Source organism: Panthera tigris, chromosome B1, assembly GCF_018350195.1.
Source record: "Panthera tigris isolate Pti1 chromosome B1, P.tigris_Pti1_mat1.1, whole genome shotgun sequence".
Classification (NCBI taxonomy): domain Eukaryota; kingdom Metazoa; phylum Chordata; class Mammalia; order Carnivora; family Felidae; genus Panthera; species Panthera tigris.
In genome coordinates, this window is record NC_056663.1 from 131301621 (window position 1) to 131320836 (window position 19216).

At 38.2% G+C, this 19216-nt stretch overlaps 1 protein-coding gene across 6 annotated transcripts in view; it reads left to right on the plus strand.

Annotated features, from left to right (window-relative positions):
- The window catches only part of FAM13A (family with sequence similarity 13 member A), a 355423-nt gene that overhangs the window by 279720 nt on the left and 56487 nt on the right, over positions 1–19216 (plus strand). For all 6 annotated transcript variants that reach the window (XM_042984194.1, XM_042984193.1, XM_042984195.1 and 3 more), the window contains 3 exons: positions 2602–2643; positions 5237–5416; positions 11330–11516. In XM_042984194.1, coding sequence (XP_042840128.1) covers positions 2602–2643; positions 5237–5416; positions 11330–11516 — 409 coding nt within the window. The remainder of the gene's footprint in view (positions 1–2601; positions 2644–5236; positions 5417–11329; positions 11517–19216) is intronic.

Here is a 19216-nt window from a genome sequence, read left to right on the forward strand (position 1 = left end):
GCTAGCCTAAGTTTTCCAACTCATACCCTCATTACTTAGATTAGAAAGTTTAAAAATAGCTATTGTGATATCCAAGTAATTGAAGTCTTAAAGAATTTGAGTTGCAGGGAATTACAGCTTTGCTAATCAGTGTCTTACACAAATCAGCAGCCTTAGAATCACTGTACAATTTGTTAGAAAGGCAGTCCCCTTCCTGAGACCTAGACTATTAAAGGAGAGTCTGTTTGCAAACAAGCTCCTAGGTGATTCAGCTATGCCTTAATGTTTGAGAAGCACTTCCTCAGTTAGTAATCTCAAAACCTGGTTCTACTTGATGTCATTTTCTTGTCTCTTTCTTCCTCACCTTTCTTTTTGTGTCCTGGCCCCCAGCCCCCAAAAAGGAACATAAAAACATCAGTGTGTGCTTGAATAAGCAAAAAGAAGTTCAGGTTAAAAGTATGTAGAAGAGAAGAAAGGATGTACATCTCCTCATTCTGAGATGGCCTGGAGGACTAATTGGCTGATTATACTTACATGTCTTTGGAATATTTTTAGCATCTAGCAGATCCACATTTTCTCCCTCTTCTGCATTCTCCTGGAGTCATCATTCACATTGGTCCATGTTCCCAAAACTAAGGTTGTGCAACTGCATTGAAAAGTGAAATGCAGGAGTTAATTATACAGTGTTGACTTTACAGAGGGTGAGCCACAAAGCATCAAAAGCAGGAACTGCCTGTTCCAGTTAAGGACAGAGAACAGCAAAGGATATATTATTGGTTATGTAACCTGGGAACCACTGTGAATAACAGGCATTGTGAAGCAGATAAAAAATGGTTGTGATTAAAAGCAAAGTAAAATACCTAAGTCCAAGCCTCCATCTACAAAGATGATTCTAGTGAGTTTTTCTTCTAGTTAGTGATGGATTGAATGTCTGGTGTGGTGATTAAAAGCTTAGACTCTGAGCTAAAACTTTCTTGGTTCAAATTCCAGCTCATCTACTTCTTGGCTCTGTCACTGTGGGCAAGTTTCTTAACCTCTAACCTCTTCATCTGAAAATTGAGGAAACAATAGTACCTACCTCAGGGAGCTATCGTAAACAGCAAACAAGAAAATCTATGTACAAAATACTTAGCACAGTGTCTGAAACATACTAAGTACTCAGTAAGTGTTAGAGTGTATTTATTTGTTCATTTGTTCATTTATTGCGATTTTTCACATCAGTTTCCCTTGTGAACGATAGCATTATTTTTTGTGTCTCTTCCGGGATTTGACTGTGGTTTGTGGCCGTGAAAATAGCTATGGCTTTTTTAAAGGAAATTCTCTGGGCTAAAGAGTGAGTGTTGATCACCTCTGGGATAATAAGTGCTAAGCTCTGTCTGATGATAGTGGTAATGGTAGGGAGCATAATAGCAGTAAAGGAGAAGTGTCATACCGTCCCTTGAGGCACTTAGATTCAGAATGGAAAGAGATGAGATACACATGTACGTAGAAGAAAAACCCAACAGGTGGTTTAAAAAATCAATTTTGTATGTTGAAAATTGCGTAGCACATATGAGGATGTTTGGGGTGCTTGAAAGGCTGCCATCAGTATTGGTCATTAAGGACTGTCATTTTCTTCAGGTGTCTTCTACAAAGAATGAGGAAAAAAGAGCACTGTTTTGTCTGTTATGTAAAACTGTAGTTTGATAAGCATGAAGGATTTTCTTTTAAGCAGACTTTTGAATCTTGATTTAGAAGCTGACTAAGCACTGGAAGGCTGACTGTGAGAAAGTCTTGGTATTGATGCTGCTAAAGTATTTGCTAGCTTCAACCCTCACTGTGGTTGTATGAACACAGGGTGCAAGCAAGAGGGGAGAAGTTCCAGAGTGTGCTGATCAGGTAGTGTTCTATAATCCCACTGTTCCACTTAACGTTTGACTACTTTGTAATGTTTTTGAAGGAATTCAGGCTTTGGATAAAATGGGGAGGTAGAAGGAGTTTATAAATGCTCAATAAAAGGGCTGTAAATTAGGTGTTGAGATGAAACATTGTAGAGCTTGAGGGATTCTCCATCTTGAGGAACTTCAGAAGAAAAAATGGCTTAGAAATAGTCCTGTAGAAACCAGTGTTGCTTCCTTCTTTTCGGTCCCCTGTGGTTCCTGCTGCTGTCTGCATGTTCAGAGCAGCTTTAGAAAGCTGCTTCTGTATGCACATCTGGAGGAGGTGGACAAGGAGGGACCAGATTTGGGCTGGGGAGCGCCAGGAATGGGTAGAGTTGGTAGCAGGAAGGCAGTCAGCAACATTGTATTAACATTTTGGGAAAATGAAAAGACCCTGAACTAGAACCGTGGTGGTAGGGTTAGAAGGTAGAGATGGTTTGTAAAGATCACTTTAGAACTCTATGTCATAGACATCTTTAAAATGGAGGGGCAGAGGGAAGCACCTTTCAGGAGTAAACACCCAGGGCCATCCTCTAATTCTAGAAACAAGTGAAAATCAGCATCTGTCAGTGGATGGTTAAACATTGTACAGAGAACAGTCAGAGTCTGGCTGATACTTTCAGCCTGGAATCCCCTTCAGACATTGGGTTCACAGTCTCTGTGCTCTAATCTGACTTTATTTCTTTGTGCTTCTTTTCCACAGTACGCATGTATCCCAAGTCAGCAATGTTTCAACAACTGGAGAGTAAGTTTTTTGGATTGGGTTTTTTCCCCTCCTTTCCCATTTATCAAACAGAAAAAAAGCTACTCTAATGGTGTATCGTATTGGGAAATTAATACAGTAAGCAACCAATGATTATTTTTAAAACCAGAGAAGAGGACTAAATAAGAAGTGTTCCTGTTTGAGCTTCTGTGTGGGTGTGTGACTAGAGACGACTCAACCGTTTGAACATGCAAGATGTTTGCTTCAGTCAAAATAATGTCAGAGTCTATTAATATTTGCAAAATGTGTGTTGGGGGAGGTATCTTGCAATGAAGGATGTCATTAAAGGCTAAAGTAGTAACAGTATCTTTTCTTCTTCCCTCATAATGTTTAATCAGCCAGCATTTATTGAGTACCTGCACTATGCCAAGCAGAGTGTTAAGTGTGTAATGTCAGATAAGCTTTGGGCTCTGCCTTCAGGGACTTTACAGCCCAATAGGGACACAGAATCAAAAACAAATTAATGATGGCAACAAATCCTTTCTCCACAAGGCAGCAATAGTGTTCTATTGATTATGTCCATCATCTGCCTTTTTTTCCCTCAGGCCACCAATTGCACATGGTCTAAAATCTAAACTCCAGTTACCTGCCCTTGCCTACCTCTCTGACTAGATTGCTCATTATGCTGCAACCTCGTGACCTTCTCTTTCTGGAATAGGCCAAGCATATATTTGCCACAGAGCCCTTGTACTGGCTGTTTTTCAGCCTGGCCAATAATTTTCCTATAGTCCACTTTTTTGTTCCAATGTCCTCTCGTCCGAGAAGCCATCCCTGACTATCCACAGTCACTCTCCAATCCTGGACTCCATTTTGGAGGGAATTTATCATCATCTGAAATTTCACGATTTATTACCCATCTTGCCTCATAGCAGCAACATAAGCTCCATAAACACAGGGGTCTTGTCTGTCATATTCATGGCTGTATCCCTAACATACAGAAAAGTGCCTGATGTATATTAGGCACTAAATAAATATAAATAGTTTCTTGCTCAAAGACTTTCCAACACACCTTCCTTCCTTCCTTCCTTCCTTGCTGAGACATAAATGGGCCTTTTTAGAGCATCTTCCATCAACAGGGATCAGGCAGAAAAGGAGGGAAGATGTGATAAGGAGGTAGAGAGAATTTAAAAAAGCACTAGTTAGTATGAATTTGGATCCAACAGGATAAATTGGGATTTTTTTTTCTTCTTTGTTAGGTAAAGAAGCAGTGAGAGGGCAGGACTGACCTCTCTTAGCTTTGTGAATTTTAAAGAGATTCCGGAATTATACCAAGACTGATGTGTTCTTGCTTATGTGTTTCCTGACAACCTTTACTTCTTTTATATCTTACATAGTTTGGAAAAGATGTGGGATGGGTTTGTATGTACATATTAATTCACTGACATCCCTGTGTGCCACTGTTAGGTAATCTTGAATCATTGGGATATGGAGTTCTAAATATAAAAGTTCTAATGCCCAAGTTAGACTATACTTGTTCAATGTCTACAAATAGTTTTAATGAAATTACTATACATCTGGTAGAAAACTACATTTGGAAAATCTGAAGTTCTTAAATTTTTTAAAACCCATTTTATTTAAGCAAATGTTTTTTTCTTAATCTGAACATTTTAAAACTATGTACATGGTTCTTTTAAATTTTCTAATAGCTTTATTGAGACACAAAAAACTATACATACTTAATGTGTACCATTTGATGAGTTTGGATGTGATTCTTTTTTCAAGTGCAGAAAAATGTGGTTTGAGGAGAATATGTTTAGAATTTTCCATGCCAGCTATTTAGAATTAAATAGTGTGGTGATAAAAGAAGTTTGGACACATTGAAAGATTATACAGCTTTAGAGGGATACCTTATCTATCCCATCGTGCACTCTTTTTAGCCCCTGTACTGAAGTATTTCTTCATGTTGGACGAAGGAAATCTATCCTACCATCTTCAGTAATGAGTATTAGGATGTTTGCATGAATGCAGCTTCAACTGTATACATCACAATTTAATTTAATGGAGGTTCAGAAAGATTTTGCTATTCTAAGTAGTAATTGTTCTCGTGAGGTATTCCTTTTTAATAGCATTATTCCCTGCATAATTTTATCTTAAAGGGATTCTAAATAGATAATAGCCATCATAAAATTATTTGTGCCAGTTTGCTTCACAAACCATACTGCCTTCCTCTAAAGAACTGGTATGACATCTGGAGGAACTCACCCTTATAAGAATAGGTCTATTCTTATTCTAGGAGGAAAAAAAAATATTTCCTCATTCTGCCTTATATAAATGACCCTTATTTCCTGATGGCCTCTGATAACTGTTGCTAGACTTGCTGTGAGCATTTCAGTAATCCTGGACCTACAGAGATGAGAAACACGGTTATCAAATTGGTAGGATTTGTTAGGTTGGGTTTTATCTTTAACACACGATACAGATATTTTGAGATGTCTCATATGCTATCTCTGTTCATGAAACTATAGTAGATCTACCATTGGAAATACAGATTTTCCAAAATTAGAGATACAAACTTTTAAAGACAATCATTGATAAATTTGATTACCTGAGTGACTCTGTATTCTTTTTTTATTAGACTCTTAGAAAGAACCATCCGGTCAGCCGTAGAGCAGCATCTTTTTGATGTTAATGGCCCTGGAGGCCAAAGTTCAGAGGACTCAGAGTCTGGAACATCATCAGCGTCTTCTTCCACATCTGCCAGACAGCGCCGCCGCCAGTCCAAAGAGCAGGATGAAGTTCGACGCAGCAGAGATGTGTGAGTTGGCATTAGTGCCTCTTATTTGGATTTTCTCTTCTCCTTTTAAAAATATACACCTGAATTAGTCACTGCATTATAGCCATTCCCATTTCAGTATTCAGGTTAAAACTTTAAAAGTTTCATTTTGACTATTCTTTTTTTTAAGTTTGTTATTTTTTGTTTTTGAGAAAGAGAGAGTGCAAGCAGGGGAGAGGCAGAGAGAGAGAATCTCAAGCAGATTCTGCGCTTGTCAGCACAGGGTCCAATGTGGGGCTTGAACTCCCGAAACTGTGAGATCATGACCTGAGCCAAAATCAAGAGCCAAATGCTTAACTGACTGAGCCACCCAAGTGCCCTTGACTGTTCTAAGGTAACTTTTGGAAATTTGTAGGCAGCTAAATGAATATTTCAGCTTTTTCTAGATGTTTTATGTTGTCTAGATGTATATTGTAGGAAACCACCTCTGATTTAATACATTTCATGGCTTCCTCATGAATATCTTATTGAGAAGGATGCTGAACCACTGGAGGAGAAAATGGCCCTATGCCTGTCCAGAGGTGGTTTTTCTCTTAGACAACATTCATTTAGCTGTTAGAACACCTTATGAAATCAACAGATTTCCCTGCTGTATTGGCCTGATGAAATATTAGAATATCACTGTAATATTCTGACAGTTGGTTACATTTTAGGGTAAGGAATGTTGAGCCTAAGTCTAATCAGAAAAGAAAATGTTTGTGTTCTTTATTATTATAGTGACTGATTTTAAGCTTTCCCACAGCATGAATGTCAAGAATTTGAGATTTTCAGGGATTTGAGAAAATACAAATAAATAATTATCCATATGTTTGAATAATCATTATTTAAATTGTCATGGAAAATAAAGTTATATTCATATATTTTTCCCAAAAATTTTATTTTTATCTACCGTAGCATTTAGTCTCTAAAAAGTTATTGTTTTGAATTCCTTATTAAATGTCAAAGACTAAATCAGACCCTAGTCCTCCTCATTCTTTTTTACCTGGATTCATAATCTACATCAAAATCTAAGGGAAAAAAGAGATTTCTTTTTGATTAAAGAAAGACACAAAAGACAAGTCGTGTAAATAAATACCATGCCGCATATTGTCAAGATGTTTAAGAGCTATACTAACAAATGTAATTTTAGAAATAAAACAGTATCAGTGGTATAACCTACTGACTTTTTAAGTGATATAGGCAGCACTTTAAAAAAAATTGTCTTAGGGGCGCCTGGGTGGCTCAGTCGGTTAAGTGTCCGACTTCAGCTCGGGTCATAATCTCACAGTCCATGAGTTCGGGCTCTGCATGGTGCTCTGTGCTGACTGACAGCTCAGAGCCTGGAGCCTGCGTCAGATTCTGTGTCTCCCTCGCTCTCTGACCCTCCTCTGTTCATGCTCTGTCTCTCTCCATCTCAAAGATAGATAAAAACATTAAAAAAAATTTTTTTTTTAATTGTCTTGAAGCTGCTGGGTTGGAGAGGGTGCTGTGTAATACTACCTTTAGAGAATAGAAAAATTGTAATTCGGGAGGTATTTATGTTTAAAATTAGCTATTGACTAAACTTTATAGAAAATGTTTAGGAGTATAATTAGTTTGTGTACTGCCTAAATTATGTTACACAGCAAGTACAAATTATTTAATACTGTTCATATCCTCTGCCTCATTTTTTGCCAAACAGTATGTAGCAACACATTGCATTTTAAAAATAGTCTTAGTATGTCACGACGTCGTGCTTTCCACTCTCTTTGTTTGGACAGGTGGACAGCAAGCTGAGGTTGGATGCAAGTGGTAGTAAGCACAAGACAGAGAACAGAGACAGACAGTGGAAGTGTTGATGGTGGGTGCACAGCAGCAGGCAGGGCACAGCACAGTGGGGTAAGGTCACAGTGAATGGGGATAGACAGAAAAATATGAAACACAGACTAAGTAACCTTTCCTGCAGAGTTTAGTTTCCCAGAGTTGGGAATGTTTCTAATATAAGTTATCTCAATCATATTTTACTATCAATATCAGGAGAACAAATGAGATGGAGAATGGTAGAAGCTGACTAATCTAACGACCCACGAAACTCCAGCCTTCCCCTTAAAGTTTCTTCTCTGGTAATTTCCTTCCCTGCTCACGCTGCTTACTCATTGTGGTCAGATTAAGTTGTGCACTGAGTGAGTGAATCTCGGGCTGCAAACTGTGTGTGGCCAAGGTAACTTACAGTCTTGCATTACTCTTTCTCCTTGGTGTGTGGTCTGGGCATGCAGAAGTCCCCTTCCTGTGTTCCCTGTTGGCCTCACCCTCCTAGTCATATGGCCTCCTCCTCACCTGACATTCTGGGTAATTAGCGTGTCTTGATAGTCCTTCCTCTTCAACCTCCACGCCACACTGCACTGCCTCTCTGAGCTCACCAGGGCTGTGGAGGAGTGAGGCCCTTATCTCTCAGGGCCCCAGACCTACTACTTTTGTCCCCATGAAAGTCCTCTCCAGTATGTCCCCAGGAGATACAGTGACATATCACTGATTGTGCAAAGGTTGAGAATCATTATCATAGCCTATAGTAAGTATGTTTTTCTCAGTATATACTTATGCATAATTGATTCATTTATCAAAGATTTTCATCAGGCTTTGTTTAAAAAATAAAAATTAAGCTAGACTTTAATATATTCTATTCAAAACTAATAACTCTATGGAATGGCTAAAAAGAGTTTTTAAAGAGGTGCCTGGGTGGCTGAGTCGGTTAAACGTCTGACTCTTGGCTTTGGCTCAGATCATGATCTCACAGTTGTGAGATCGAGCCCCGCATTAGGCTCTGTGCTGAGCATGGAGCCGGCTTGAGATTCTTTCTCTCCTTCTCCTTCTGCCCCTCTCCCCCTCAAAAAAAAAAAAAAAAAAAAAGGAAAAAAAAGAGTTCTTAAATATACAAACTCATTATATTTTTGTCTATTGTTTGGCCTCCTAACAACTTAGAGCTGCAACCAATTAAAAAAATATATCCTTAAAGCCAGTGATGACCATATTTCAGGATGAGATTAAAGAGCCAATAAAGTCTATACTAAAGTCATCGTGACATTGTTTAAACAAATACAGAAGGTAGACTGTAAATATTTCATTTTAATGCTAATTATTTATTGTTTAAATTTAAAAGGAAATGTCAGGTTTATGTTATTATTTGCTACCATAAAAATACCAAGGTTTAAGGAACATGTTCATTATGTGAAAGGTTTCAGTTTAATTCATTTATTAAAAAGCTTGCCATCTGCCAGATGCATGGAAATGTTGACTCTTGGTGAGGGGTATATGGAAGTTCGTTGTGAGTCTCTCTTCTTTTCTATGTGTGTGAAAATTTTATAATAAATACTTTCTAAGAGGCAAAGCGTAATTTAAGTTAAAGTGGTTTCAACTGTCCAATACACAATAAATTGGAAATGTATATACAGATTTCTTTGTTACAAATATTATATTAAATTCCTAGTTCAAAGTAAAAGAAAAAAATTATGCTGTACTATTAGAGGAACGATAAATAGTTAGGTATTACTAGAACATTAAGTGTGCATGTAGGGGTGAGGGAGAAACTCTAGATGAAGTGAGAAGCCGCAGAGATTTGAGTTCAGGTCAAATCTCAGTGATGTCCAGTATGATTGAAAGCTGTCCGAATGTTGCAGTCAGGAATTGTATTCCAGTGCTCTCACAGTCACATTTGTACTGTGGCTGAAAGGTGTTGACTCAGAGACCTTTTTTTTTTTTTTTTTTTTTTTTAAGAGATCAGGATTTCCACATGAACACACTGAACAGATTTTCATATATTTATTTTGACAGGACTTATTCCAGTCATTTATTCACTATTCAAAAAGATTATAAAATGAACTTTGTGTTTTAATTTCTAAAACTAGTTTTTAGCTTTTGTATTAGCCTGCTGGGGCTACCTTCACAAAGTACTACCTGGGGGACTTAAACAATAAGGATTTATTTCCTCACCGTTCTGGAGGCTGGAAGTCCAAGATCAAGGTGCAGATGGGGTTGGTTTCTGATGAGAAACTTCTCTCTTCGATTTGCAGACAGTGCCTTCTCTGTGTCCTCCCATGGCCTTTCTTCTGTGTGCATGCTTTCCCGGTGTCTCCTCCTTTTCTTATAATAACACCAGTTCTAACAGAGTAGAGCCCCACCCTTATAGCCTCATTGAGCCTTAATTAGCTCTGTAAAGTCCCTGTCTCCAAAACAGTCACGTTGTCGGTTAGGACTTCAACATAGGAATTTGGGGGTAAACAATTCTGTCCTAAGAGCTTTCAAACATAAACCCCCACCCCCACTAAAAAAATAATAGTAGGATGTATACCCCAGGAGTTAGAGGAAATCAGAAGAGCGATTAGACAGATTTTATATAGTAAAACAACTATTTTTGAAGTTGATACCAAACTCATCCAACTATCCATAAAAGGCACCTCTCTCAGCACATGAAGGGGGAAGATTTAAGAGTGTTTGCATGAGTATATGTGCCAGCATGTTAGCCCCTATCAGCTTTCTCATGCCTTCTGTTATTTTATGTTTAGGATATTTCTAATAACTGTTGCATCAATCTTTTATATACTTTTACTAAGTCTATATGTTTTTACATTAAAAGTTGTATAAAATAAGACTAAATTAAATGTGGAGTGCTAAAAATCACCAAAGATAGTCTAAGATAGTAAAATATTTAATTCATAATTTTGCCTCCATTATAAGCTCATCTAAAACAGGATATGAATTTAGATTGCAGAATAAATATTTAACATTGTCTTTCTTTTTGGGATGTGGTTGAACTGATGGTAAAATGTAGTCATCAATTTTGCTCTTTAGAGCTCATGTATTTCCATGAGTAGTAGGGAGTTACCTTAATTTAGTCATACAATAAGGGAGAGATCTCATTCATTTGTACTCTGGCAAGCCATGACGCTATACTGATGGCTTAATTTGTTCCATGATGTAGTAAAAGACAAATAATTTGCTAAGTAATTTAATTTTGTGAAAACTCCTTGAGGGAATGTTTAAGATACTCATTGTTTCAGTAATATTAAGTGAATTAAATTCTATAGTTATGGCATTCATATCTACTTCTAAAACTAAGTCATGAAGCTAAAACTAAGTCATGAAACTTTGTACTGATAAGTAATAAATCCATATTTAAGTTAAGATGTTTTGTATTCTGGGGGCGTCTGGGTGGCTCAGTCACTTGAGCCTCTGACTTCAGGTCGTGATCTCACAGCTCGTGAGTTCGAGCCCCGCGTCAGACTCTAAGCTGAGCCTATTTCAGATTCTGAGTCTCCCTCTCTCTCTGCCCCTCCCTCGGCTCACACTCTGTCTCTCTCAAATAAATAAACATAAAAATTTTTTTTAATACTGTGTATTCTGTAGTTTTTTTAAACTTATGCTATTTCTACCAAGACTATCAAATGCAGTTGGATTCTGTTACTCATGCTTTTCTACTATGCTGAAATGTCTTCATCATTTGGAAAAATCAGCATGTCCCATTCTAGAGAAAAAGACAACATATTTCCTTTTCAGATTTTTCTTCACACATTGGATTATAAAATGTGTATGTGGGGGGGTGTAATTTATTAATAATGGGAAGATTTTTTTGTAAGCTTGCACTGTTCTCTCTGTTTGAATACAAATTACTTTTGGTACAAATACAAAAGTTGTTCATTGGTAGAAACACAGTCCCTGCCAATTTGCCTCTAGGAATAATTTCTCTTTTAATGTGATTTATTTGGCACCAGTTGGTCTCAGGAGTAGCACTGTGCTCAGATTTTGATCAAAGAGGCAAAATGGAATTTCTGGGCACCCTCCTGATTTCCCATGTGATGCAGTGACAGTGTCATTAAAATGTCCCTTTTACCTTTTAAAATAAAATCAAGGTTTTTTGTTGTTTTTTTTTTTTTTAATTTCAAGGGGACTTATCGACAAAGAAAATATTCCTTCTGGGTTCAGCAGCCTCGAAGATTGTATTTTGAGTGCTCAGGATGTGGAAAAGTTGTATGAAAATACTTCTGGTTGTGTTGGAGAAAGGGGCAAACCTAAACGTCAGAAATCCAGTTCCAAACTCTCTGAACTCAGTGAAAATCAAGATGGTCTTGTGGTAAGTGAAAATTCTGTAAAATTTTTACTTGTAGCCAGTTAGGAAATACCACATCTCTTTTCTTTGCTATGTAAAATAATAATAATAATAATTCCAATCATGAGCTTATAGGACTATAGGATATGAGTTGTGAAGACCTTAGAGCTACTAAATATGCACACTTATATTTCTTTTTAATATTAAAATCAAAGCCGAGAAAAATTATATTCTACCAAAAGAAACAAAGACAGAACACTTACTATTTATTTAAATTGGCCTGATTTTTATCTCATTCTTTGGAGCATTTTTAAATTTTATTTTTGAAATATTGCCAATAAAGCCTTTTTATTTTCCCCCATTCTGTTTGTTCTTGAATATATGACTATTTTAAAAAATTAATAAACTTAAAGCCAAGTGAAAGAAAACTACATAGAGAAAGAGGGTCAACTATCTTTGTGTACAAAAATCTCTGTGTTCAGAAATTTAGTTCAAACCTATACTCTAGAAACTATTTTCTTCCAAATTAACCAGAAACAAAAACAAAAAAACCAAAAAATCAGCCTCTTACACAGTTACCTCAGAATTGAACCCTGGATTATTGATTTGATATATAAGTTATTACAAGTTATTGTATACTATTAGTATACGTCATCATTTTCTGTATATGCTTCAGTTTCTCTGAAAAGTGAGAACCAAAGTGTGTCTTCTTAGTCCATTTAGTTTTTAAAAATTTAACAACAACAATAAAAACTGAAGATAAAATTTATAACATGAGCTGGAGTCCCCATAATAAATTAGGCAATGTCCGCTTTTACCATGCAATGTGTAAATACTCTGATCTATTTTATCTCTGACTAGCTTTTAGCTCCATGCTGGGTTTTTCATACATTTACTAATATGGGCCACCTCTTTTCCATTGTCAATTTATGCATGTGCTCAGAGAAGATTCCCAATTTTGCCCTAAATAAAATACACATAAAGGCAAATTCAGGGAAACATGTTAATTTCTTTTTTCCCCTCCAAATGTCTTGATGCTCTGTTTCTAGAAGTAATAGTGACCAGCTAGAAGGGACAGAAGCAATCACCCACCTCAGGTCCATTTCTGATACACTCCAAATAAAGAATGTAAGCTTTGGAACCATTATACATATTAAATGTTTTTAGCATTAACTTAATTCTTGCGTAGGGGAAAAGTAAATTTTTAAGTAAAATAAATGGTGTTAATTTCATTAGTTCTTTATCTGGCCCACAATTTGCTTATCTGCCAAAGAGATTACAATGACTAAAAGTCCAACACTTCATTGGAAAGAATGTACTCTATTTCAGTCCCTTTTTACGTGAACTGAAGCCATGAATATTTCTTTTCCACAAGGAATCATGTCTTAAATTAGCATGGTGGTAATAGCTAATAAAAGTGAAAAAGTACATTTATTCCTTAGAATCTGTGTTTCATTGATATAATAACTATAGACATTCTTTGCTTAAAAACATTTGAATGGGAGAGCCCAATGCCATCTTGGTCTTTTTAGGTGAAAGGGTTTGCCCCCATGTTAGTTGCCAGTTTCCTCATTCCAGGTTGTGAATGTCATGTATTAACATAAGTGAGCCAAGTGGACCATGTCATTTTGCAGTGAATAATTGAAAACCCTGCCAACACAACTTCCACGTAGAAAGTAAAGGTGCTGTCTAAGAGCTTTTCTAACTGTCATATGCCATGAATTTTTAAATCTGATCTTCACAGGTAACCACAAAGCAAATAGCCAGGGAACATAGCAAGTCTTTAGACTCCATCCTAAAAGTTAAGTTGTGCATCTTAACTTGTCACTTACTTTTGACCTTCTAAGTTTACTTTTCCCAAATCTCCCCCAAAACCTTTTCCTGCTCCATTTCACGTGCTTTACACCCTGAGTAAACATTTATTTCTAAACTGGGTGGGAGAGGGGAGAAATGCATACATAATTATATGCCTTTATGTGCCAGGAAATATTTCAGGTCCTGGGGATACAGCAGTGAGAAAAACAGGCAAAAGTTACTGTCCTCATGGAGTTTACAATCTAGTAGGGGGAACAGACAATAATCAAGATAAGTAAGTAAAACACAAAATACGTCAGATAGTGATAACTGCTAGGAAGAAACATAGAGCTGGAAATGGTGACAGGAATTGTGAGGGAGCAAGCGATGCAATTTTAAATGGAGTGATCTGAGAAGATCTCCCAAGAATTTGACATTTGAGTGTAAAGACTTAGAGAAAGTGAGGAAGCAAGCCATACTATCCTAGTAGGTGCAAAGGCCCTGAGACAATCATTTATCTGGAATGTTCAAAAAAACAAAAAAAAGGTACCGTTGTGATTGGAGGAGAGTGAGCAAAGTTAAAGAGGTAATGGGAGAAAGCGGGCAGATAAGTAGGGCCTCATGGATCATTGTGAGAACTCTGCCTTTACTATGGATGAGATGAGAATCCATTTGAGGGTTCTAAGTAGAATAGTGATCTGACTTACTGAAATTTGAATCAACTGCTATGTTGAGAATAGTAAGCAGGCAATGGCAGAAAGAGAAACCCCAGTTAAGAGGCTATTGCAATAATCTGGAATTAAGATGATGATGGTTTGAACAAGGTGATACCAGAGTCAGCATGTATTTCCTTGCAGATTGTATGATGCACTACTCTAGAGGCACTGTTCCCATAGACTAAAATGTGAACAGTTCCTCCTAGAGTGGTGCATTGCAGTCATTGTGATGTGGTGGATGGATTCTGGGTGTATTTTGAAAGACCAAGGGAGTGAGTGTGGACAGAAAAGAAAAGTCACCTCAGGGGCTGTGAGCCATAAGACACACCAACCTTTAGAGGATGGAGAGATGAGAAGGTACCAGGAGAGGAGACTTAAGAGACTAGCAAAGTAGAAGACAGACAAGGTGAATTTGATGCCTTCGAAGCCAGGTGAACCCAGTATCTCAAAGAGGAGAGAAGGTCAGACGGTGGGTCAAGTAGAAGACTGCACGTTTGACCACTGGGGTTAGCAAGCTGGAGATCACTGAATAAGAGCGGTTTTGTTGAAGAGATAGGAGCAAAAGCCATTTTCCAGAGTAAATGAGAGGAGAGGACCTGAACACAGCGAGTGATAATTTCACACTGATCACACCAGCCCACAACACAACCAAGGAGAATATGCTGTAGACCAAAAAAAGCATCTTGCACATCTGGAACCTCTGAGGTGGGAACTGGCTGGGCACTTCGCCTTTGCCCTGTCACCTCTTGAGACAGTCATGACCAGCAGGAACCAAGAGGCTACAGAGAATTCAGAGCTTAAAAATTAGTGGTAGTGTGTGACATTAGAGTGTTCTGCCTTATCTCTAATTATTGCCACGGTCCCAAGCTTTTCCTCCTCCTTTAAATTCCTAGCTCATGCCTGTACCCTTCAGTCATTCTCAGAGCAAAACCTTGTCTCCTCATTTACTTGGAAGAACTAGGACACCCAGCTTGTGTTTCAGCAGCTTCCTTCCTGCTTCAAAACATCTCTAAGAACTCCACTCATTTTATTTTCTCACCTGCTCAAATGATAACATGGCTTTTCTAATTTCTGAGGTTACCCTCTAACTCAAGAACTGTCCGTGTAAATTCTGTTTTCTACCTCCATCTCCCCACCCCCATGTACATGTACAAACATACACATACACTCACTCACACGGTTTTCATGGCTTCCTGTCCACTGGCTCATTTCTGTTGGCCTAGAAAAAGCATCCACCTCTAAAAGCTTCCTCTTCTGGGTGCAGTTTAACAGCTTGAATCAAAAGCCCATAACTCAGTCATGCATTTTATCCAGTAATCATACTTCTGCCACTCAGTTCTACTTAAATATGGAAAAGACCGTGAGTATTAATTTGCTGACTGCAAGGCTTTCCATAATCATGGAAAATTAGAAGCAATCTAAATGCTTAAAAGTACGAGATCAGATTAGTAATGTGGATGTCAGTTCAGTAAAATTATTATTTAGAAGACCATGTAATAAAATAAAAAACATTGACAAGTTATATTTTAAGTGCTTTGTATATATTATCAATTCTAGTACTCCCAATTATCCATAAGGCAGATTTATTATTATTATTATTATTATTATTATTATTATTCTCATTCTAAACACGAGGGAAATGAGGCAGAAGAGATTAAATAACATCTCCAAGGTCACACACAAGTGGTGGTGCTGAGAGTCTACTATATCCTTCAATATTAAAAGTGGGTTATGAAGTGTGTGTTTATATATGTATCTATGTCTCTGTACATTTTTATATATGTATGTCTATAAATGTATGTATCGTATATGTGTACATATTTGTATGTGTGTATATGTATGTATCTCGTGTGTGTGTACAAATGTATATAAAAATGTTCATTCCCAGGAAAAAAGACTGAAAGGAAATAAGCCTAAAGTGATTGATTGTATCATGGTGGTGGTAGCAGCAGTATTAGAAGTAGCTGTCACTCAAGGGGTGCGTGGGTGGCTCAGTTAAGAGTCCAACTCTTGATCTCAGCTCCGGTCTTGGTCTCACCGTCATGAGTTCGAGCTCCTGTTGGACCTCACACTGGGCATGAAGCCTCCTCAGGAAAAAAAAAAAAAAAAAAAAAAGCGGCTGTTAGTGCATGCTCTGTTTTTCAGATGTTCCCCATATGAGTATACTAATTCTATAAAATATAGAGTAAGCATCACATTTATTGTACAAAAACTGAAAACATAGTCTAGCAGCTCTCTTATTTATAAACGGTATCTGTTTAATGCCTTGTGCACCCTCTGAAATCACAGGCAGGGTTCAAGGAAAGAGCATAGCTCTTGCAGTCAGACCTCAGTTTTCAGTTTCAACTTTATCACTTAATATCTATGGTGAGTGGGCATGTTATTTAGCCTCAGTTACTTTATCTGTAAAGTGGGACTGTTAATGCCTCACTGTGGTTTTTTTGTGAGATTTAAATGCAACTAAATGTGCTAAAGAATAGAGAAAACTGAACACTGTTCACACGTAAGTTCTTTTCTGCTCCCTAGATTCTAATGACCAGTCTCTTTTCCTTCACTTGCTATCCAACATTTTGAACAGTCTGCACTTCCTTGTTCTGAATCTTGCTTCTCACACTTGCTTGTTCAATCCCAGTAACCCAGATTCTACACCCACTTCTCTGGGAAACCTGCTTTCTCCCTGTCGCTGTCTGGACATGGAATTGGAACTGCTCTTCTAAGACCCCTGTGCTCTGACATTCTCTTGGTCCTTGACTCCTCAAGCCCTTGTGGGGCTTGATACTTCTTCCCTTTTTCTCAGAACCCTCTCCCTCTCCACCTTGGTGACACTGACCTCTCCTGTGTCCTGTGATCACGATGACTTTCTTCTGCGTCATCTCTTTCACTGGCTCAGCCTCCATAAAGCATAGGTGAATGTAGATGCTCCCAAGTTTTGTCTCATTTCTCTTTTCCATCTTTGCTTGAGAGCTTTGCCACTCACATGGTGTCAGATGTCACCTCTCTACCAATGACTGCCAAGTCAACATTTGATTGAAGCTCTCTGCAGTCCACCTTAGAAAGTGAGCATGTTAAAACCGAATTCATTGTCTTTTCCTCCTGAATCTCTTTTTCACCAGGCTACCCATCTGATTTCATCAGTCAACATCTTCTTGGTCCTTTTGTTTGCCCCCAGCCCCTCTTCCAGCTTTTCAGTTAGTTGTCAAATTTAGTGGACTCTACTTTAAAAATGGTATGAAGGACCCCCTTGTCCCTTTGTATTGCCATTACATCACTGAGGCTCTTGTTATAATTGCCCTGGAATATCAAAACAGTCACCTGACATGTCTGCATACCGCCACCCTCTCCTGTCCCCAGGCTGTCTTACCTGCCCCTGCAAAACAGTCATCTACCTAATGCAGCAATTTTCAACCCTTGTTTTCCGTGCACTAATTCCTGTCACAAACTACATGACAGTGATTCTCTGGGTAGTGTCAATGTAATGTAAAAAAGCCCCACATTGTGAACCACTGATTTAAAGTTATTCATTCCTTCAACTATACAACAACTAACTGTATGACAAGCATTCTTTGAGGAGCTAAAGACACAGAAGTTGTCAAAACAGATACACTCACAGCCATCCTGAAGTTTGCATTCTTATAGGATCAAATAAGAAACAAGAAAATATATAGTCAGATGGCAGTACATGCTGTGGGAAAAAATGCAGTGGGCAGAGACGACAGGAAGTGGTGGGGGGTGAAGGACTGATATACAGAAGATACCCTGGTCAGGCTCACTAAGAAGATTTGTGCAGGGACCTGAAAGAGGTGAGAGAGTGAGCCATCAGGTGAGGAGAGGGGAGAGGGGGCAGCAGGCTTCGCCTATTTGAGGATAAGCAAGAGGTTGCTGTGGTTGGAACAGGGTTGAGGAAGGAGCATTATAAGCAATGAGGTCAGAGATGTAGCAAGGGTACTGATCACTTAAGCCTTTATAGCTGTTTTTAGGTCTTTGGGATTTATCTGGAGTGAGATGAGGAACCACTAGAAGATTAAAAAGAAGAAAATCATTTTCTGATACACCTTTTGAAAGAATCGCTCTAGCAACTGTGTTAAGAATAGCACAGAGGTGGTAAGGGATGAACAAACACTAAAGCAAAATAATTGACGTAATCTAAGCAAGAATTGATAACAATTTAGGCCAGGATGATAGCCATTAAGTGGCAAGAAGAGGTCAGACTATGGATGTATTTTGAGGGAATAAAGAGGATTTTCTAATAGATTGGATGTGGATGTGAAGAAAGAGGTGGGTGCAGGATGACTCCAAGACCTTTAGAGTAACTGGAAAGATGGAGAATAATATTGGAGGGGCAAATTCAGAGGGAAAAACCAAAAGTTCCATTCAGATATGTTGAGCTTGAGATGCTCATTAGTAAAGAAGTCAAGTAAGCAGTTAGGTGTGTGAATCTGGAGCTCAGGGGAGAGATGAAGTTTGGAAGTCTTTGGAAGATAAGTTTGGAAATCTTTGGCACCAGTTGGCATTTAAAGCCTTGGGATGGTCTCAACTGGCACGTAGGGAACAAGCAAAAAGAAGGGCTCCAATGACTGCACTCTGGGACATACCAACATTTGTAGGCAGGTGAGAAGGTATAGGCAAAAAAGATTAGGAAGGAGCAACTAGCAATCTTCAGTACAAACATGGGGCAAGAGCCTTACTGGATTTTAGTCAGCAACAAATCAGAGGAGAGAAATTGGAATAGTGCAATACCCACATCTGCCTTTATGGTAGATTTAGGTAGGAGGAAAGAAGAAACCATCCAGTTGGTCAATTTCAAGAAAGAATCAGAGGAAATGAATTGGGTACTGCAAGCGTAGAAAGTCTTTGAACACGTGTGGCTCTCTAGGAGCGAGGAAAAATGAAGCGGCAGAATCAGAGACAATGCAAGATCAAGAGAGAGCATTTAAAAGAGTGATATCGCAGAGTATTTGTGTAAGATAAGTCAATAGAGAAGGGAATTGATGTGCAAGAGAAGGGGATCCATTGCAGAATCAGTGTTCTTGAGTAATTGATAGAGGGTGGAACCTAGTGGGTGGGTGGAGGGGTTTGATTGTAACTTACTTTGACCTAAAGACTATTTCATCAGACACTTGAATGGTTTGCCCCACTACCTCCTTTACATTACGCTAAAGGTCTGCCCCTATGTCCTAGCCACAAGCTACCTTTCACCTAAGAAACATAAATACC